The sequence below is a fragment of the Cervus elaphus genome, chromosome 23, assembly GCF_910594005.1.
Source record: "Cervus elaphus chromosome 23, mCerEla1.1, whole genome shotgun sequence".
Lineage (NCBI taxonomy): Eukaryota > Metazoa > Chordata > Mammalia > Artiodactyla > Cervidae > Cervus > Cervus elaphus.
The window spans coordinates 8,972,867-8,991,550 of record NC_057837.1 but is presented as its reverse complement, the minus strand read 5'-3'; the positions used below and the strand labels follow the sequence as shown (position 1 = coordinate 8,991,550).

Sequence of the window (18,684 nt, the reverse complement as noted above, 5' to 3'; positions counted from 1 at the left end):
GTTCAAAAAGTCATGCTGAGCCCTCTTAATGAGTCACGAGAGGGCAGGAAGGCCAGTGGATACTGCCTATGAGACAGGCTGGGACCTAGGACCCACTGCTTCGAGGACTGCACCTGGATACACCCCTCCTCGAGCAACAAAATGCAGTGGGACTAATGGGACTAAAAATAACTGCATGCATGCACAGTTAGGGCAAATTCTGGACAAAAGATGTGGTGTGGTTTAGTCGCTAAGTCGTGTCCGACTCTTCTGACTGTAGCCCGCCAGGCTCCTCTGTCCATGGGATTCTCCAGGCCAGAATACTGGAGTGGGTTGCCATTTCCTTCTCCAGGGATCTTCCCGACCCAGGAATTGAACCCGGGTCTCCTGCATTGCAGGTAGATTCTTTACCTACTGGGCTATGAGGGAAGCCCAAGAGAAACGTTCCCTGACTGGGAACCGAACCCGGGCCGCGGCAGTGAAAGCGCCGAATCCTAGCCACTAGGCTACCAGGGACAAAAGACAGAGAGACCAAAAAACCCAGTTGTCACTTTTAAAGAGCCTTGAACAAAAACAGGGTACTGCACATGCCCCCCTGCATACACCACCACCAGAAGGCGTGCAGAACACCACGCCAGCCCTCCGCCCTGACCCCTGGGCTCCCTCAAGAGCAAGCAAGGATGCCTAGTGTCTCTTCTTGCTCCCACTCCTGCAGCAGGGGCCCTAGGGAAGCCTTGCCTGGACTTCTTGTCTGGTCTCCAGCCAATTTCTATCGATTGGGAACGGTCAAGAACCAGGTATAACAGCAGGTGTACCGCGGTCAGTGTGTTTCCAGTAAATTCTGGTCCACTCAGGCTGTTTGTACTTCTGTACCTACGGTAGGGGTGGCCTAAGGCCTGAGGGTGCTGGGTGGATTCCAAGGGGAAGCCAGTGAGGCTGGAGGGCTGAGAGCAAGAGGAGGAAGACAGGTAGGACCCGAGGGACTACTCCTTGGTGTTAGGAGCCATTTAGCATCTGACTGGAGCCTAGACAGCCTTCTTAGAATACAGGTCTTCAGTAAATAAAATTACAAAAGATTACCAAGGGAACAATTTTATTGAGCTGATGACTCAGACAATAGAGGATCCACTTGAATACAGGAGACCTGGGTTCTATCCCTGGGTTGGGAGGATCCCTTGGAGAAGGGGATGGCTATCCATTCCAGTATTTCTTGCCTGGAGAATCCCATGGACAGAAGAGGCTGGTGGGCTACCATCCACAGGGCTACAAAGAATCAAACACTACTGAGCAAATGACACTTTTCATTTTCTCTGTTAACACACTTAAACAAGATCTAGTGGTGATCTGAGTGTAAAGTGATAGGAAATTTCTAGTTTCTATTGATGACAAAGTCACAGAAAATGCTGATCCAACTGTGGTTTGTGGATACGAGACAAGACAGAAGGAAGTGCTAAGTTACAGCTAGAGATTAAAAAAAAAAAAATCAATGAGTTTGCTGGTCAGAGGTTGAGGGCTTGTGCTAGGGGAGGTCTCTGGATTTACTCCCAGGGGAACGGAAGCCATGGGAGGGACGTGCAGGCTCCAGTCTCTTGTCCCTTTAAATCAGGAAGCCCCAGAATCTTCCCTCTTCCTTCTGTCCGGCACTCCAGACAGAAAGTCACCATCTGCCCTGGCACTCATCTCATTATCAAGTGACAACTCTCTGTGTGATCTCTTCCATCAGATTATAAGGACAAGAGCTATGAATCAGCCGTCTTTGTATAAAAAATGCACACGGCTATTAAGTATTTGTTAAATACATTAGTGAAATGGCTAGGTTGCTACTGAAAGAATTCCACATGAATGTACACTGCCAACATTTTTCTCAAGAACATATTTTCATTTCTGAAAGGGGTTATATGTGGAAATACACAGCATTTTAAATATAATATCAGACTTCGCAACTGGAAATGGAAACACTGACATCATCAAGTAGATTTTCTGAAAATAATGTCAAAGTAGATTGATCAAAAAAAGAAAAAAGATAATCTGGTTACCTAAAGACCAAGGTGGGTTTCCCAGGTGGCACTAGTGATAAAGAACCCACCTGCCAATGCAGGGGATGTAAGAGACCTGGATTCCATCCTTGGGTCGGGAAGATCCCCTGGAGAGGTCATGACAATCCACTCCAGTATCCTTGCCTGGAGAATCCCATGGACAGAGGAGCCAGGCGGGCCATGGTCCGTAGGGTCACAAAGAGTAGTGAACACAACTGAAGTGACATAGCACACGCACCAAGCCCAAGGTGGCCCAATGTTTAAAATCGCAGGAGTCTCTGCGTGACAGCAGAGGGCCAGGTAGGCAAAGGAGTTAAGTGCGTGTTCACCAGCCACCGTTCAACAGCTCAAGGGCTCAGGCCAGAGGATGAGCTTCTAGGTATATTGAATTTCTCTAGCTCATTCCCTGAATAAGCTTCTCCTTTTATACAATAATCTGAAGCTGCCTAACCCCCAAACACCACCAGTCATCTGGGACCTGGCTAGGGCTGTGAACAGGAGAGCTGGCTTCCAGCCCTCTGCTTATTTGGGGGTTTGCCACAGGGATGAAGGCTTGACTCAATTTGGAACACCACTGAAATACAGATAAAAACCTACTGAGCATGCTCACCATCTGACACAGAAAAGAAGGTCTGAAGGAGACAGATGTGCAGGGTTCATGCACGCTCAGGTCTGTCATCGTAAGAAACAATATAAAATAGTCATTCAGTCAGTGTGCTTGTATCAAGGCTTTCTATTTGCCAGGCCCCCTGGATTTAGCACATGCACACACACACACAAAGTTCATAGGTAAAATGACAGTCCCTGTCCTCAAGTTCATGGAAGAGCTAACAGGTAAATCCACAATTTCAGTCAAAGCCCTGAAACTTGTAAGTTTTCCTAAGGTTGCATGGGGGCGTGAGGAGAAAAAATTTCCCCAAAGATACAACAAGTGAGCAGACGTGACAGGCCAAGTAAAAGGAACCTGTCATCTCGAGAAGCATGTGCTCCAAACAAAGACAGCACAGACCCCTGAGAAACTGGAGCCACTGTCGGGGCCTATCTACCCTCCGGGACATTTAAAAACTTCCTGAGCTTGCTTATCATTTGATCAGATCTGGCTAATGAATTAACATCAATGTCTGTGACTCAGAAATGTCACCCCAGCATGGCTGTTCGGCTTTTAGCTCTCATCACATGAAAGCTTAGGAGACTAAGAGAGTTCTTGGCAGGATAATAAAAGCTCCATTTGTTACCTCTTCACTCTTTCATCCAACCTGGAATGCGTATGGGCCTGGCACTGTGCTGCTACTGCTAAGTCGCTTCAGTCGTGTCCGACTCTGTGTGACCCCACAGACGGCAGCCCACCAGGCTCCCCTGTTCTTGGGACTCTCCAGGCAAGAACACTGGAGTGGGTTGCCATTTCCTTCTCCAATGCATGAAAGTGAAAAGTGAAAGTGAAGTCGCTCAGTCGTGTCTGACTCTTCGAGACCCCATGGGCTGCAGCCCACCAGGCTCCTCCATCCATGGGATTTTCCAGGCAAGAGTACAGGAGTGGGGTGCCATTGCCTTCTCCGTGGCACTGTGCTAGGGGCAAGAAAATCAAAGATGGCCAAACTGTGGACCTGCCATCTTGGTTTCCTAAAAAATTAACAAGCAACTCTACACAAGTCATTTGAGCAACAGTGTGGTAGGTTCCAAGGGAACATGGCAGAAAAAAATCCAAAATTAGACTGCAGGCTTGTAAACAGTGAAAAAAGTTCTCTGAAATTGTAATTTACTATCATTAGCTTTCCTACTGGCTCAGAGGTGAAGACTCTGCCTGAAATGTAGGAGACTCGGATTTGATCTGTGGGTCAGGAAGATCTTCTGGAGAAGGAAATGGCAACCCACTCCAGTATTCTTGCCTGGGAAATTCTATGGACAGAGGAGACTGGCAGGCTACAGTCCATGGAGTCACGAAGAGTCGGACAACTATTATTAAGAAAAAAAAAATGAATCTTTCAATGATCATGGTTATGAATTTGAAATCCTGAGTTAGAATTCCAGCTCTGCCATTTATTTGCTGTGTGGTCTTTGAAATTTTACTTAGTATTGCTAAATCTCAGTTTCCTCATCCATAAAATAGAAGGATTACAATGAGAACCACATAGGTTTGCTATGGTAATCAAATGAGATCATCCAAATGAGGTGCTTAGACAAAAGATGCACTCAATTTTTCAACATGTGTGTCATTAAATATATATATGTATGTATATGTGTGTGCACACACATGCACTCAGTCATGACCAACTCTTTGCGACCCTATGGACTGTAGCCTGCCAGGATGCACTGTCCATGGAATTTCCCAGACAAGAATACTGGGGCAGGTTACCATTCCCTCCGCCAGGGGATCCTCCCAACCCAGGGATCGAACCCAGTCTTTTGCATCTCTTGCATTGGCAGGCAGGTTCTTTACCAGTTGAGTGACTAGGGAACCCATATGTGCATGTGTGTGTGTGTAAATATATATATAGTTAGTTAGTGAAAAATCAAGCTCAAGTGGATTTGCTTCTGAAATCCACTTGTCCTCAGCTGTCATGGTAGACCAAAGTTTACTTATTTGAAAAAGTATGGTATGTTACTTCTGAGCCTCAAAAGTAGATCTACTGAACTCAATAGGAGAAATACAAAATGTAGAAACGGGGTTAGAATAAAATCAATCTCAATCACACACACACACACACACACACACACACAGAAATAACTTCTGATGTCCATACTGAAGACATCACACATTTCACTTCAGTCAAGGCTCTAAGTTCCTGGGTAAACCAACCACAGCAAATCTCCTACATAGGAAAGAGTTTCATCCCAAGAGTGTACCTGTAAGTCCAACAAAGTTAGCCTAGGTACCTAACTATCACAACTGGCTATACAGTACTGTACTGTAATAGGTTTATAATACTTTTCACACAAATAATACATGAAAACAAACACAAAAAATAAAGAAAACATTTTTAATCTTACAGTACACTACCTTGGAAAGTATAGTTGAAAGTTCACAACTTGAAGCTTCATTTGTAGGAGACTTACTATACTCTAAAGACTTCCCTGATGGGCCAGTGGTTGAGTCTGCCCGTCAGAGTTGGGTACATAGGTTTGATCCCTGGTTTGGGAAGATCTCACATGCCATCGGGCAACTAAGCCCGTGTGCCGCAGCAACTGAGCCTGTGCTCTAGAGCCCAGGAGCAGCAAGAAGAGAAGCCGCTGCAACCAAAAACCCGTGACCACAGCTTGAGAGTAGCTCCTGCTTGCTGCAACCAGAGAAAGGCCATGGACAGCAATGAAGATACCACCCGGCACAACCAAAAATAAAGAGTGATAAAAAAGAGCTTCACAGGTATATGGTAAAGGGGGTGATGTCAATCCCATTCCTGCTGCAACTACCTCATGGAGTTTCTTTAACCATACATTCAATAAATCTACTAATATATTCCAGAGAATACACTTCTCCCCATCCTCTATGGAAAATCATTAGTCAACTATAGTTGAAGCAGGGGATGAATTTTCCTTTTCCTTTGCCTCCTGGACAGAACGTGACTATTTGGGGGGTTCACTCGCTGCTGGCAAATGGCCATTTCCTGCCTCTAGACAGAAAGGCTTAAAAGAACTTATAAAAAACAGTCAAAATCCTCTACAGACATCCAATAACTTATAAGGGAAAGAACGTTTTGATGAGTTAGTGCAAATGAATCAGGACCATATGGATCCGATTTCCCTGGAGTTTAAATTTGTAAAGAGAAAAACTTCTTAGAAAAATGATCTTTGTAGATGTCACTGAACCCAGGGGAAAAACATATGAGATGATTAATCAACTTAATACATTCCCAAGTTGCCCTGTGCTTAACTGAAGCACACCCAGGTCATTTGTAGATCAATTTGGACTGTCAAACACACAGCCCATCATGCTCTAATTGTTTTCAGAGCAGAATTTTGAGCAGCAGAAGATACTAAGCTGGTTAGTATTTTCAGCAATGAATTTTAGTACAACTGTTTATTTTCTAATTCCTTAAATAGCTAATTTCATCAGTGGCAGGAGATTCTGGAAACACAGTGGGTGACACATATCTGCATATCCAGGGGCCAATCCACAGGTAGGTGGTGTAAATAGGCTCCCATGCAGGACAGCACGGTACCAGTCAGAAAACACATTCCTTGTAGCCTGCTGAATGGTGGCCTCATGCCCAAGGAGAGCTAATTTGCTTCATGTGACTGAGCGCTTTATTCTCAAAAGGTTTTTCAGGAACCAATATAATTATACAAGATCCAAGAGGTAGACCCGTCATCTGTATATAATACTCAAATAATGATTCAGTTGTATATGTTGATGACTTTTACTAACTTATTAAGTATATCTCATGCATGGAGGCATTTGAATATGTATCCAGAGACAATAATTACTATAAATAAGATTTTGGAAATAAATTAAAAGTGCTTTCTAAAAGAGCTAAATGGCCCCTACTATGTGTAGGGTGCCATGGAAACCTAGCTAGCAAATCCAATGAATATTTAATGTGAGCACAAGTGACATGTTATATGTAGACATGATCAACATTGTTTATTTGTCAACTCATGTCAAAGAGGATTACAGGATGGAAGAAACAAGTGTCTATCAGTGAGAAGGCTATGGTGGCTGCTCTGGAACCTTCTGGACAATACATTCCCATCAAGACTCCTAAATCCCTTGTTAGAAGGTCTGTTGTTTGCTGGTTTAGAGAGAGGTTTACTGTCACAGTTCTCAGAAGATCTTTTTCCACATTGAAAAGAATAAATATGAGCTTGTACCGTAGTATTTTCTAGCTGGAAAAAATCTTTGAGAGTTACTGGTCTAATCAACCACTGGCTGGAGAAATGTTTTAAAATAATAGGCTGCTGTCCTCCCAGATATGGCAATACAGTAGATTTAGGCTATGGTGCTGGTATATGATTTAATCATTTTCCCAGGTGACTTTCACCTTATTTTACAGATAAAGAACAGGCCTAGAATGGCTACAGCCTCTCCTGCAATCTCCTTATTCCCAGGTCAGTGTCTCACTGACAAGCTCAGCAATGCCTGGTCATTAGGGAGTTTCTCCAGTGTATAATCAGGCAGGAAAAAAGAGCCCAGACTAACCAAAGATCTACAGGCTCAAAGCAGCCAACATTTATGTTGAAAAATAAATGCAGCTGAGTTTTTCTTATGCTTTATTCAGGCTCTAAATTTCAGCACATAAAATGAAAATTTCACATGGGCAAAATTAATCTTTAAACTTCTTTAGGCGGGCCCTACGTTAGAAACTAGCATGTGTCTCAATAAGCTCAACAAAGCCTGTTTTTCCTGCAGCTTTAAGAGAAGCTGCTGGAGTTTTCAAAGTCCCCATTGAGCAAGAGATGAAGTTGTTGGCTAACATTTAGGAGCAATGTCAGAGAAGCAATAACAACAAAAAAGTCCTTATGGACTAGCATTACAGTGATGCAGAAGGAAGCTAAGACATTTGTGAGAATCTGGACCAACTGGAAGAAGAGTGAATTTATATTTCTTATCTCACACCAAGGTTTATTATAAAACCCAAAATAAATCACCTCATTTAAAATCTTATTTATGTATCTATCTATCTATCTATCTATATATATATATATTTTTTTTTTTTTAACAGAGTGCACATAGCAGAAGCTATGGGCACAGGAAGCACCTTCTCACTATCAGACATCACTTGCCCTGGTGCCCAGCAGGGCGCATGTCAGGGGTTGCAACGCTTGCTGCAGAACCGAGTCTAACATCAGTACGTCAGGATCTATCTTCCTTGCCTAAGGCCTTCAAAATCTGGACCACAGACATGAACGCTTCATTCTGACCAGCTTTTAGTAACTTGGATTCACCACAAGTTTAAGAAACCAGATATCCTCCAATATCCTTTCTGTTCTCTGCTTCAAGGAAAGAGCCTCCTCACTGAAAGTTAGGGGCTCCCTGGTGTGGACTGAAGATGCCACCGCTTTCTTCTCTACCCTCAAGTTTCTATATGATGAGACTTCCTAGGAATCTTTGAACAGAAATAAGAAGTTGATCTGATTGAGCAGGTCATGTTAGCAAGTCTTTCTATTGCTAAGCTCACTATTGGCCTCCTTCATATCTACTTTCGTCTATAATTCAGCTGATTTGCATGTTTACAGGTCCACACTCTTTGGAAGTTTCTTCTAGTGTGTTTTTGTTGAAGTGTCAAGAGATTGAAGTACTGGTAGCTTTGGCATATCTACTCCTGTTTCTTACCATAATGAATGGACATGTCACTATCAAAGAGGTGCAGTTTCCATAGAAAAGTAAAAGTGTTAATTGCTCAGCCCTGTCCGACTCTATGTGACCCCATGGACTATAACCCACCAGGTTCCTCTGTCCATGGAATTCTCCAAACAAGAATACTGGAGTGGGTTGCCATTTTGTTCTCCAGGGGATCTTCCAGACCCACCCAGGGATCGAACCTGGGTCTCCTGTATTGAAGGCAGATTCTTTACCATCTGAGCCACCATGGAAGCAACTTCTACAGGGGCCACCCCTAAATCCAAATGTGTTAGGAAAAGCAATGATGAGATGGCTACAAATCTGGCTACAGCCTCCATATGAAACTGAGATCTAGCTGGGAACATTGCCTCTCAGAGGCAAATCATTTAACTTCACAAGAATGAGAAAGTATCTTTCTTTTTAAGCTCGATGATGGTGGCAGGATTGCTGATTTTCCATTCAGTCATGGCAGCACTTGAATCCTATTCAATTAAGGTGGCGAGCGAGGCAAAGGGTTGTTTTTCCCTCCCTACTCAGCAAGAAGGCAGGCACATACTTCCAGCTTATGAAAATGGCAGTAGAACGTCCTTAAGTAGAGCCTCTCAGTGTCATTTTTATCCCTGTGTCAGAATGTAGATCCGACCACATGCTCAGAGGTTTATTTTCTATTTATAAAATTGCCACATCATTTGGATAATCAGCAGATTTAATTTCATAAGGAGTTTTAAAGGTTGTCTATTTTGAAATCACTATATAATCCAGATCATTTACAGAAAAGCAACATGGTGGCCTCTTCTCCTACACTAAATGGGTCAAGGTTGTTATTACTGACTCTAAAGAGACACCCATATGGAAATTAAGAATCATCTTAAAGGCATCAGAGAGCATATGAGAATGATGCTTGATCTGGGTATATTACCTGGAGAATCAGAGAGGGCAAAACCTTCTTTTGACCTGATTATGCCATGATGACCTGAGCAAAGACATGACTGTATCAGTGAGGCTGCTCCAGAAGATACCACCAGTGGTGATGGATCCTGGAGCTGGAAGAGACTTGGCCCACATCCCCCATTTTACAGATAAGGAGTACAGAGAGACGGCTTTAATTGTCCATGTTTACAAAGGAGAGTTGGAGTAGGAAATGGCAACCTACTACAGTGTTCTTGCCTGAAAAATTCCATGGTCAGAGGAGTCTGGCGGGCTACAGTGAATACAGGTTACCAAGAGTTGGATGTGACTGAGCATGGAAGCACCCACACATACAAGAGAGTAGATTAATCTGATTAGAACCCAAGTTTTCTGACTTTTAATCCAATGTTCTAATTTTTATATCAATCTGCCTCTTTGAGACAATAATAGCCAGGGTTGAACTGCACCCTACCTTCACCCATCCAACTTCTGAAGCCATAAGTCTCATTTTGACTCCATGAAGGTGGAGAGGAGCTACTGCTACACAGTGGCCTCTCTGATACAACCCTGCAGGCTTGGAAGATGTCCTATAGCCTCACAGACTTGCAAGTCATATTTTGTAAAAAGATCCATCTTATTTCAAAAACACAAATCCAAATTGTAGGAACATTCTGCTCATATCATCTTAGCAAACTTCTTACTCCCTTTTAAAGAACTGTTCACTTAAGTACTAATTACGGAGAATCTCTGCTTCACCTGTCTCATACTATTTATTCTTGGCTTTTACTCAGTACTGGCTTCCAATAAAACTTACATGTTTGTTTACCTCGAGGTTACAGTAAAGAGGAAGATACAGCCATCAGCAAAAACAAGCTGATGATTTCCCCGCGCATGAAAGTACTGAAAGGCTGCATTTTAAAAAGAGTTCTTTCTCACTTTGCTGTTGAGAACAGTGACTCAAAGTATTTTTCCGACCCAACATATTTGAAAGATCTGGAATAATTCTACCGAAAGCAGTAGTTAAATATTAGATGAGTTCTGTGAAAGGGGTCAACTACTTAAAACATGCAGCTTTGGGCGACAAACCTCCAAATGATTCCCAACCATCCCTTTTCTCTAGCTGAGAATTATTAGCTTGAGTTGTTAATACTAAAATGAGAGGTCAGTTTTGCTAAAATACACCAACATTTTTGATTCTTCACTCAGGCCAGCAAAACGGGCTCTTCAACTCTGTTAACTACCCAATGATCAGTAACATCTTCAGCAAAATATCCTCTTAAGGTATACCCACTCCCCTGCCAAAAAAAAAAAAAAAAAAGATGGCAGGGAACATGGCCACTGGCAGCTCCTGAGATCCAACTCTCTCTGCTCCATCGCTAAAGTGGGTCCTCAGTCTCCTTTCCCAACGCCAGTTTGCATCACTAACTAAAGCAGCACAATTTGTACTTGTCCATCTATTGTGTTTCTTGATCGATGGGAAGCCTGGAGATGATGAAGCCTGGAGACAACAGCAAGAGGTTCTAATTTCTGGCTGCAAAACTTGGGTGCGTCTGTTGGGAATAGATGCTAAAACAGCGAGGGGATGCAGAGGGAAGTGGATTTGCACACTTAGCAAGCTCTCAGGTGGGGTCTATGGTGACAGCCTGCACTTGAACACTATCTCGCATCAAGAAAGGCAGAAGCTGCCTTGGGACATGGCTTTTACTCTAACAATGGGTATTTAGAATCACACAATCAAGAGATAAAACTCATATCCAGCCACTCATGAAACTGCTTCTCACAAACTTCAACCCAGACAATGTGAGAATGAAGTATTATGTATATGAATGGGTCGTGAGTGAGTGAGTGAATTAGTGTGTATGTATACGAAAGAGGAGGGGCGGGAGGGAGGGAGGAAGGGAAGGAAGATGGAGGGAGAGAGAAAAATTCTTTCCAAGTCCTGAGGGTTCCTGAAGCACAAAGGAACATGGCACATGTGCAAAGTCTGGGAATACTTTACTTCCATTATGTCAGAGATGATAAGCATCACGGCTTCCACCTGAAGACCGGGCCTGGACTAGTCAAAGGATACATTTTAATAGCAGCCTATTATGATGATGGGTGTTATTACCATAATCACATTCCTGTAACAGAATGTGAAGATTTTAAGATGGAATTTATTTTTTTAAACACTCACATCTTAAGCTTAAATTGTTCCAGAAACTAAGGCCTGCATAGATGTTCAAATGATGCTTCTCTACATAAAAAGACATTCCCCCAGGGAGAACCCCAGGCAACACCTCTGGCTTCTTCCAGATCTCTGCATGTCAACCACATCTGTCTCCCACAGAACTGAAGGACAGTGCGTTGCTTTGCATTTCTGTAAACAACCGTCTGCAGGAATTGAAACTTGGTGTGAAGGATATAATTTTCCCATCAGAAATGTAAACATCATTTCATGTTTCATTTAAGCCCTCCTATTAAGAACCACACACACAGATCCTAAGGTGTTGCATGTCAGTGACATAAGGCAGGCCCTGCAGTGGCTTTTTTTTTTTTCTTTTTTTCTTGGTGATCCATAATGTGATTCTGAAATAAAAGTGACAAACAATTTTTAACACTGCATATGTTCAAAGACCTCTGCCAAGAAGGGGAAAAAATAGTCTTGGCGTCAGAAGCTAAAGTGCGACACTTCCTCTGTGATCTGTGAGGAGGAAAGGAGTGGCCACGTCCCTGATCTTGTCAAGTTAACAGAAGAACAGCAGATGAAACTTTCAGGAAGCTGAAGTGCATGGCTTCAGTGGATTCCCACTTCTATGCTCTGGGGGAGAGGATTGTGTTCACCTTTTTCAATACTTTGTGGATGGTGTGTCTGCATGCTGGAAGGCAGGGAGGAGGATGCTGAAACCAGAGACCAGTATCTTAACTTCTAAAGAACGCCAATGATGAGACCAAACCTAGTTCTGTTCTCTGACTGCCAGCAGCTGCCTTGAGGCCTAGATCATACTTGGTAAGGTCTGGGACCTTAGCTCGTAACAAGTGCAGAGCTGGGCACCTGTCTAGGTGTCATACAGCCATATTCACACAGCATCTCAGGGGATGAGGGATGGCCTGCCTCAACTGTAGGCAAGCTACCCAAAGTGACAAACAGCAATACCACAGGCCTGCCTCCCTTGGAAGGCACGGAGCAAACAATTTAAATGACAAGTAGATGATATTTAACATTCTCAACAGCAATTTGTTGGTGCTAAAAGCACAGTTAAAGAGTATTATATGTTAGGCAAAGGTCCAAACTCCGCAGGCCATGAGCAAAAACTTCCACCTTCCTCCTCCACAGAAGAAAACTAACTGATTTTGAAAATGCAGACTCCTCCGTGTCAAAGATACCCAAGTCAACCCAAGTGCCCATTGAAGGTAAACCAAAAATTTACCTGCAAAGGTAAACCAAAAGTTGCACCACTGAATTGTTCCCACTGCAGAACAGGGGGTCGGCTTGTGGAGGAAGGGTCTACGGGCAGAAGAGGAGATGAGGGAATTCCCATGAAGCAAATGAATGGGGAAGATTTCTGGAAAACTGCCATCCTCAAAGATCTGCAGAGATGCAGTTGGGGCCTGGTGAACCAAGGCCTCCCCTCTGAACAATGGCTGCCCAAGGCCGGCGCTTTAATGAGAGCTCCCAGAAGGCTGTGCTTCTGCTCAGCCACCTGCTGCCTTATCACTGGCAGAGGGGTCGGCGGGGGGTACAGGTCTGTGTCACACTGTAACTGAGGCCTGGTTAGTATCTGAGGGTTTTCAGATTGCAAGTGTCCTGGATCTGATCTTCTGGCTCAAAATCTTCATCTTAGGTGCCTTACTGCCTAAGATGGCTTCCTGGAAGCCTTAACCACAAGACCTCTGAGCTGTAAGATGGTTACTCCCTTGGGGTATTTGAAACCACTGAACATGACCTCCATAACGGGGAAATAGCTCACAAAATCAAGTCCTTTGTAGCTTCTACAAGTGAAAAGACATCCTATTCTTCTTCTGCTACCTATGGAAAAACTGACAAATACAGACATTGCTCTGGAGACGGGTACTCAGAGGGCAGATAAGTCCCCAGGGTGGGCCAACAGAACAGGCCCTGTAGAAACACCACTTAGGCTAACTTCCAGATAGGAAAGGGGAACCTCCAAGCTGTGCAGTGAGGAAATCACTATTTCACGAGGAACAGTGTTTTTAGACGGTGTGAGAAATGAGGAATGCATGAAGCTGCGGATGATAACATGGGGCAGTGTCCCCAAGGCAGAAGTCTGGGCCACATTTCTGCCACTCATTTCCATAAGGGCCCCTTGTTTTGCTCACTTGTCTCTTTAAGAAAGTTTCTACTTGAGAAAAACGGGTGCTTCTGGAAAGGTTACCATGCCACATGCTGTCAACTTCTTATAGCCAACTCTGATATGCTTTTCTCTTGATTTTCTGAACTCATGAGTTCTTAATTCTTGATTAAGCTGAAAATGCCAGTGGGTAATCTCCACCCCTCATCGCCCACCTCAGGTCTGATCTCTGGGTCTCCCTGCCTCGCACCTTATCTCTGCATCTTGATTTCCATTTCCTTGTGTTTCTGGTCTTTGTTTAAGATAATCCATCTCTCTGGTCTTCCCAGAGTAATAATTCAACTCTCAGTAGTGAATATTCTCTTTTGTTTTCTCTATTTCTCAGTCAGAAGTCATTATATTTCTTAGTTCTGGTGGGTCACCGATGTGCCCTAATCATATCCTCTTGAGGATTCGCCTTCCTGTTTTTATGAAAGTACTGCTCCATCTCTTCCGTTTGAGCCACTGCAGTCAGAGCCAACTGCACTATTAATATTTGTTCAGCTGGGCTCCAGGTCCCCGAGTCCCCTTAAATATGTGGTGACAACAGCACCCTCAGAGCTTAAACTGCGGGCAAGTGAAACAAGTTGATGGCGGATGAACGGGACATACATTTCCCAGTCCCACCACTGGGCCCAGGTGTCCCAGGCAGGCCTCTCAATATGGGAATGTGTGATTTGTAACAGGACAGAATCAAATCAACTGTTCTGAAAAATAATATATGTTAAACCCGACGCCCTTGCCCCCTTTTCCGCCATCACTGTGTTCCCAGCAACATTTGTCTCTTGCCTGGATTTACTGCAGGGCCCCCTTAATCAGTCTTCCGTTTTGCACTCTGACATTTTTCAAGTCCATTCTCCAAGTAGCAACCAGACTTTGGTCATTCTCAAGGTGAATCTGCTCAAGCTACTCCTTGTCCCAAACCCTCAGCAATTTGCCATTAAAGGACTTAGCATAACAACCAAAATCTCTCCATGAAAACACAACACTCGGATCTGACCCCTGACTGTCTGTCCAAATTTGTCTCCTGCTATTTTTTTATCTCTCTGTTCCACCACACTATCTCTATTATTGTTCTTGCAAACAGTAAACTTTCTCCCCTCAGGGTCTGCCTCTTGCCTTGCCTCTGTGTGGAATGTCCCTCCTGAAGACCTCTTGTGTGGCTTGGCTTACTCCTTCCCATTGTCCAAATCTTCATTCCAAGGTGATGTCATCAGAACAATCTCTATATTCTCTAAAACCACATCCCCCGAGAACCCACTATGCAATTACCTGGTTTTACTTTGTACTCCTTGAGATAGTCTATTTATTTGTTTAACTTAGATTTATCTTTTCCTAGACTATGAACATCATAAGAAAATATTTTGTTTTTCACCATTCTGTCCCCAGTATGAGCAAAGTGTCTGGTTTTTAGTGAGATTCAATATATGATCATCAAAAGAGTGAATTAATGAACAAATAGCTTATACAATCAGGATGCCAAAAGAATACTGCCATGAAGAGACAACTGAAAAAGTCCTTAACCTAGTTTGTCAGCAGAGCAAAAAATGCATCAAAATATTGCTAGATAATCCATTTGTATAGCTTTTATCTATGTCCCGTGACTTATAATTCATTTCTTAGGCAAAACCTGACTTGTTGAAATTAAATTAGCTGATGCATATTTAAGTAGGGAGCCTCTTGAAAAAGCATTAGCATAGGCTATGTTTAAAGTTGTAATGGCAATAACTAAGTTATGTTTCTTAATCCAAATTATGTAGATTCCCTACAATGAACCCAAGACAAGAGCATGGAAAGAATAAGACAGCAAAAGAGTGAACTCAAAGGCAGTAGGCTAGTAAGGAGATCAGAGCAAAAAAAATTAGGTCGGGAAGGCTAACCTAACAAGTATATAAAAAAACAACTCTCTGAATAGTTTAACTAGGGAGACTCCATCAGAAAAATGTGTCAGTGAGGTATAGACGTGACCAACATGTTTGTTCCTCCTCACTACTTATGTTTTGTGTAGTTATGTGTATTCCCATCACATGCCAAGATGGCTCATGGGGATTTCCAGTGTGGGAAATGTCCTTGGATTATTACTTTAGTGGAAATGATGGATTCATACCAATACACAAGCTCATTTACCAGTTTTCAACTCATGAAACACTACATTTTTGCCAAGCAAATGGTCCAAGAGCCTTCACTATGACTGAGAGATATATTGAAGATTACCAGCTTTCAGAGGACCTGAACGTCTCTCCTGGCCTCAGCAGCATTCCAAAGAGGAATGCCTCTTAGTGCCAGGAGAGGCAGGTCAGACTCTTGGCTCTGAGACGCTGAAGTTTAAAGTTTGTCATTTAACCGTTTGATTCCAGATGAAGATAAAGACAGCAATACCTACCCTACATGTTCTGCAAGACTGTTGTGAAAATAATACACATCAAATAAATGTTTTGGAAACTGGCTATTTTGGTTTAATTTTTATTCTGCATCTTTGAGGTTATTAAAGTTATCCTCTAAATTGAAGTTGTCATACGTCCACCTTTTAAAAGTAAGAGGAAAAGAAAAAGCAAGCACCAAAATGGGTATGTCTGACCATGTGGTCTTCTACTTGAGATCAACAATGTTCATACCTATTTTTAAAATGTTGCAATCACACTAATTAGCAAAAATGACATTGCAGTTTCTTTAAATACACAAAAGCATCAAGAGCTCTCATTAGGAAACTCCCACAGTCTCTTTCCACAACCAAACATTCCCAAATAATCTATTTCCTACCCAAGGAGAAAGCTAAATTCATGGGCTATCATAAACGGAACAAAATACTTTACAGCACTCATGTGAGCAAATGAGGACGAAACCAAAATCAGAATAAAAATGCACAATATTGTGTGTTGCCTTAAACCTATTTGCTGTTATATGTTAATCACTGAACCTCTAAAATCCAAGCCTCCATAGCATATTTACTTATTGTGTTTCTTGGTTTACTTGAATAATCCTTTTACACATCACTGCATATATCCCGAAGATCTCATTAAATAAGTAGAACAACAGGCATAATGTACAATGATGGAAGCATTCAGTTTCATTAATAAAATCCCCATCATGATGATTTAGTACAATTAGTCAAACCCACTCTGATATCACACTCAGAGGTTGCTTTACAGATTGGTTATATATAAAGTGATCTTAGATTACTGAAAAAAAAAATTACCAAACATCAGAAATCCCCTGTCAACAAAGGTAACTCTTTCAGGAAAACAGAACCAGACGATCCCTGAATTCTTCACCTTAATGAAATCCACTCAGTTCTTTTATGCAAAAGTGGGATGATGGCTAAATAAATCTGATCATTTTGCCCACCTTCACCACCAAAACCAATCAACCTCATGCCTTCAGTCAATAATTACAGAAAGATAATCAATCACCCGTCTTTGGCTCAATGACTAGGTCTACTGGATATTTATGGAATAAATGTATCTGCCTTTTCAAAACTGAGGATCAAATCATAGCATCTTGTATGTTCACTGACTGTTCCCCTACCTCGTGCTGATTCTTGGCCAGCCATTCCTTAATGGTGCTAAGGGCGATGACTGCAGCAGGCTCGTTTGGAAAACCTAAGTGAAAAGCAGAATAAGACAAATTAAAACAAAAAGAAGGCAAAGCTGATAGAGAGTCAGTCATGGATGGATACCGGGTTTTTTCCTCATTTACTCAATATTCAATCCAACCATTCAGTACTGAGCAAGGCAGACCTTAGTAAGTAGCCTACACACTACACTTCACATCACAGGAGATGAAGTTTGCATTGCTATATAGAAGGGCACTGGTCCCATACCCATCTAGAGCTAGAAGGGCAACAGAGAACTGTCTCTTCAGTTGTATGGTTATTTATTAAAATGAATGTACAATTGCTTAACAGCTTTCACAAGCATGTTCATGTAATTTTCTCATACGGTTCAGTTCAGTTACTCAGTCGTGTCTGACTCTTTGCGACCCTGTGGACCACAGCACACCAGGCCTCCCTGTCTATCAGCAACTTCCAGAGCTTACCCAAACTCATGTCCATTGAGTCGCTGATGCCATCTAACCATTTCATCCACTGTCATCCCTTCTCCTCCTGCCCCCAATCTTTCCCAGCATCAGGGTCTTTTCAAATGAGATGACCCTGACGTGAAGAGATGTTCTTCACATCAGGTGGCCATAGTATTGGCGTTTCAGCTTCAACATCAGTCCTTCTAGTGAACATCCTGGACTGATCTCCGTTAGGATGGACTGGTTGGATCTCCTTGCAGTCCAAGGGACTCAAGAGTCTCCTCCAACACCAAAGTTCAAAAGCATTGATTCTTCAGTGCTCAGCTGTCTTTAAAGTCCAAATCTCACATCCATACATGACCACTGGAAAAACCATAGCCTTGACTAGATGGACCTTTGTTGGCATAGGAATGTCTCTGCCTTTTTAATATGCTGTCTAGGTTGGTCATGACTTTCCTTCCAAGGAGAAAGTGTCTTTTAATTTCATGGCTGCAGTCACAATCTGCAGGGATTTTGGAGCCCAGAAAAATAGTTGGCCACTATTTCTATTGTTTCCCCATCTATTTGCCATGAAGTGATGGAACTTGATACCATGATCTTAGTTTTCTGAATGTTAAGCTTTAAGCCAACTTTTTCACTCTCCTCTTTCACTTTCAAGAGGCTTTTCAGTTCCTCTTCACTTTCTGCCATAAGGGTGGTGTCATCTGCATATCTGAGGTTATTGATATTTCTCCCAGCAATCTTGATCCCAGCTTGTGCTTCATCCAGCCCAGCATTTCTCATGATGTACTCTGCATATAAGTTAAATAAGCAGGGTGACAATATACAGCCTTGACATACTCCTTTTCCTATTTGGAACCAGTCTGTTTTTCTATGTCCAGTTTTAACTTTTGCTTCCTGACCTGCATATGGATTTCTCAAGAGGCAGGTCAGGTGGTCTGGTATTCCCATCTCTTTCAGAATTTTCCACAGTTTATTGTGATCCACACAGAATCACAGGAGAGATGAGAAATCCTTCCTCAGTGATCAATGCAAAGAAATATTATCTCTCCTGTGATCCACACAGTCAAAGGCTTTGGCATAGTCAATAAAGGAGAAATAGATGTTTTTCTGGAATTCTCTTGCTTTTGATGTT

General features: G+C 42.6%; 1 protein-coding gene across 4 annotated transcripts in view; it reads right to left on the bottom strand.

Annotated features, from left to right (window-relative positions):
- Positions 1-18,684, bottom strand: part of MACROD2 (mono-ADP ribosylhydrolase 2) — a 2,147,232-nt gene that overhangs the window by 572,213 nt on the left and 1,556,335 nt on the right. For all 4 annotated transcript variants that reach the window (XM_043882748.1, XM_043882750.1, XM_043882749.1 and 1 more), the window contains exon 8: positions 17,058-17,131. In XM_043882748.1, coding sequence (XP_043738683.1) covers positions 17,058-17,131 — 74 coding nt within the window. The remainder of the gene's footprint in view (positions 1-17,057; positions 17,132-18,684) is intronic.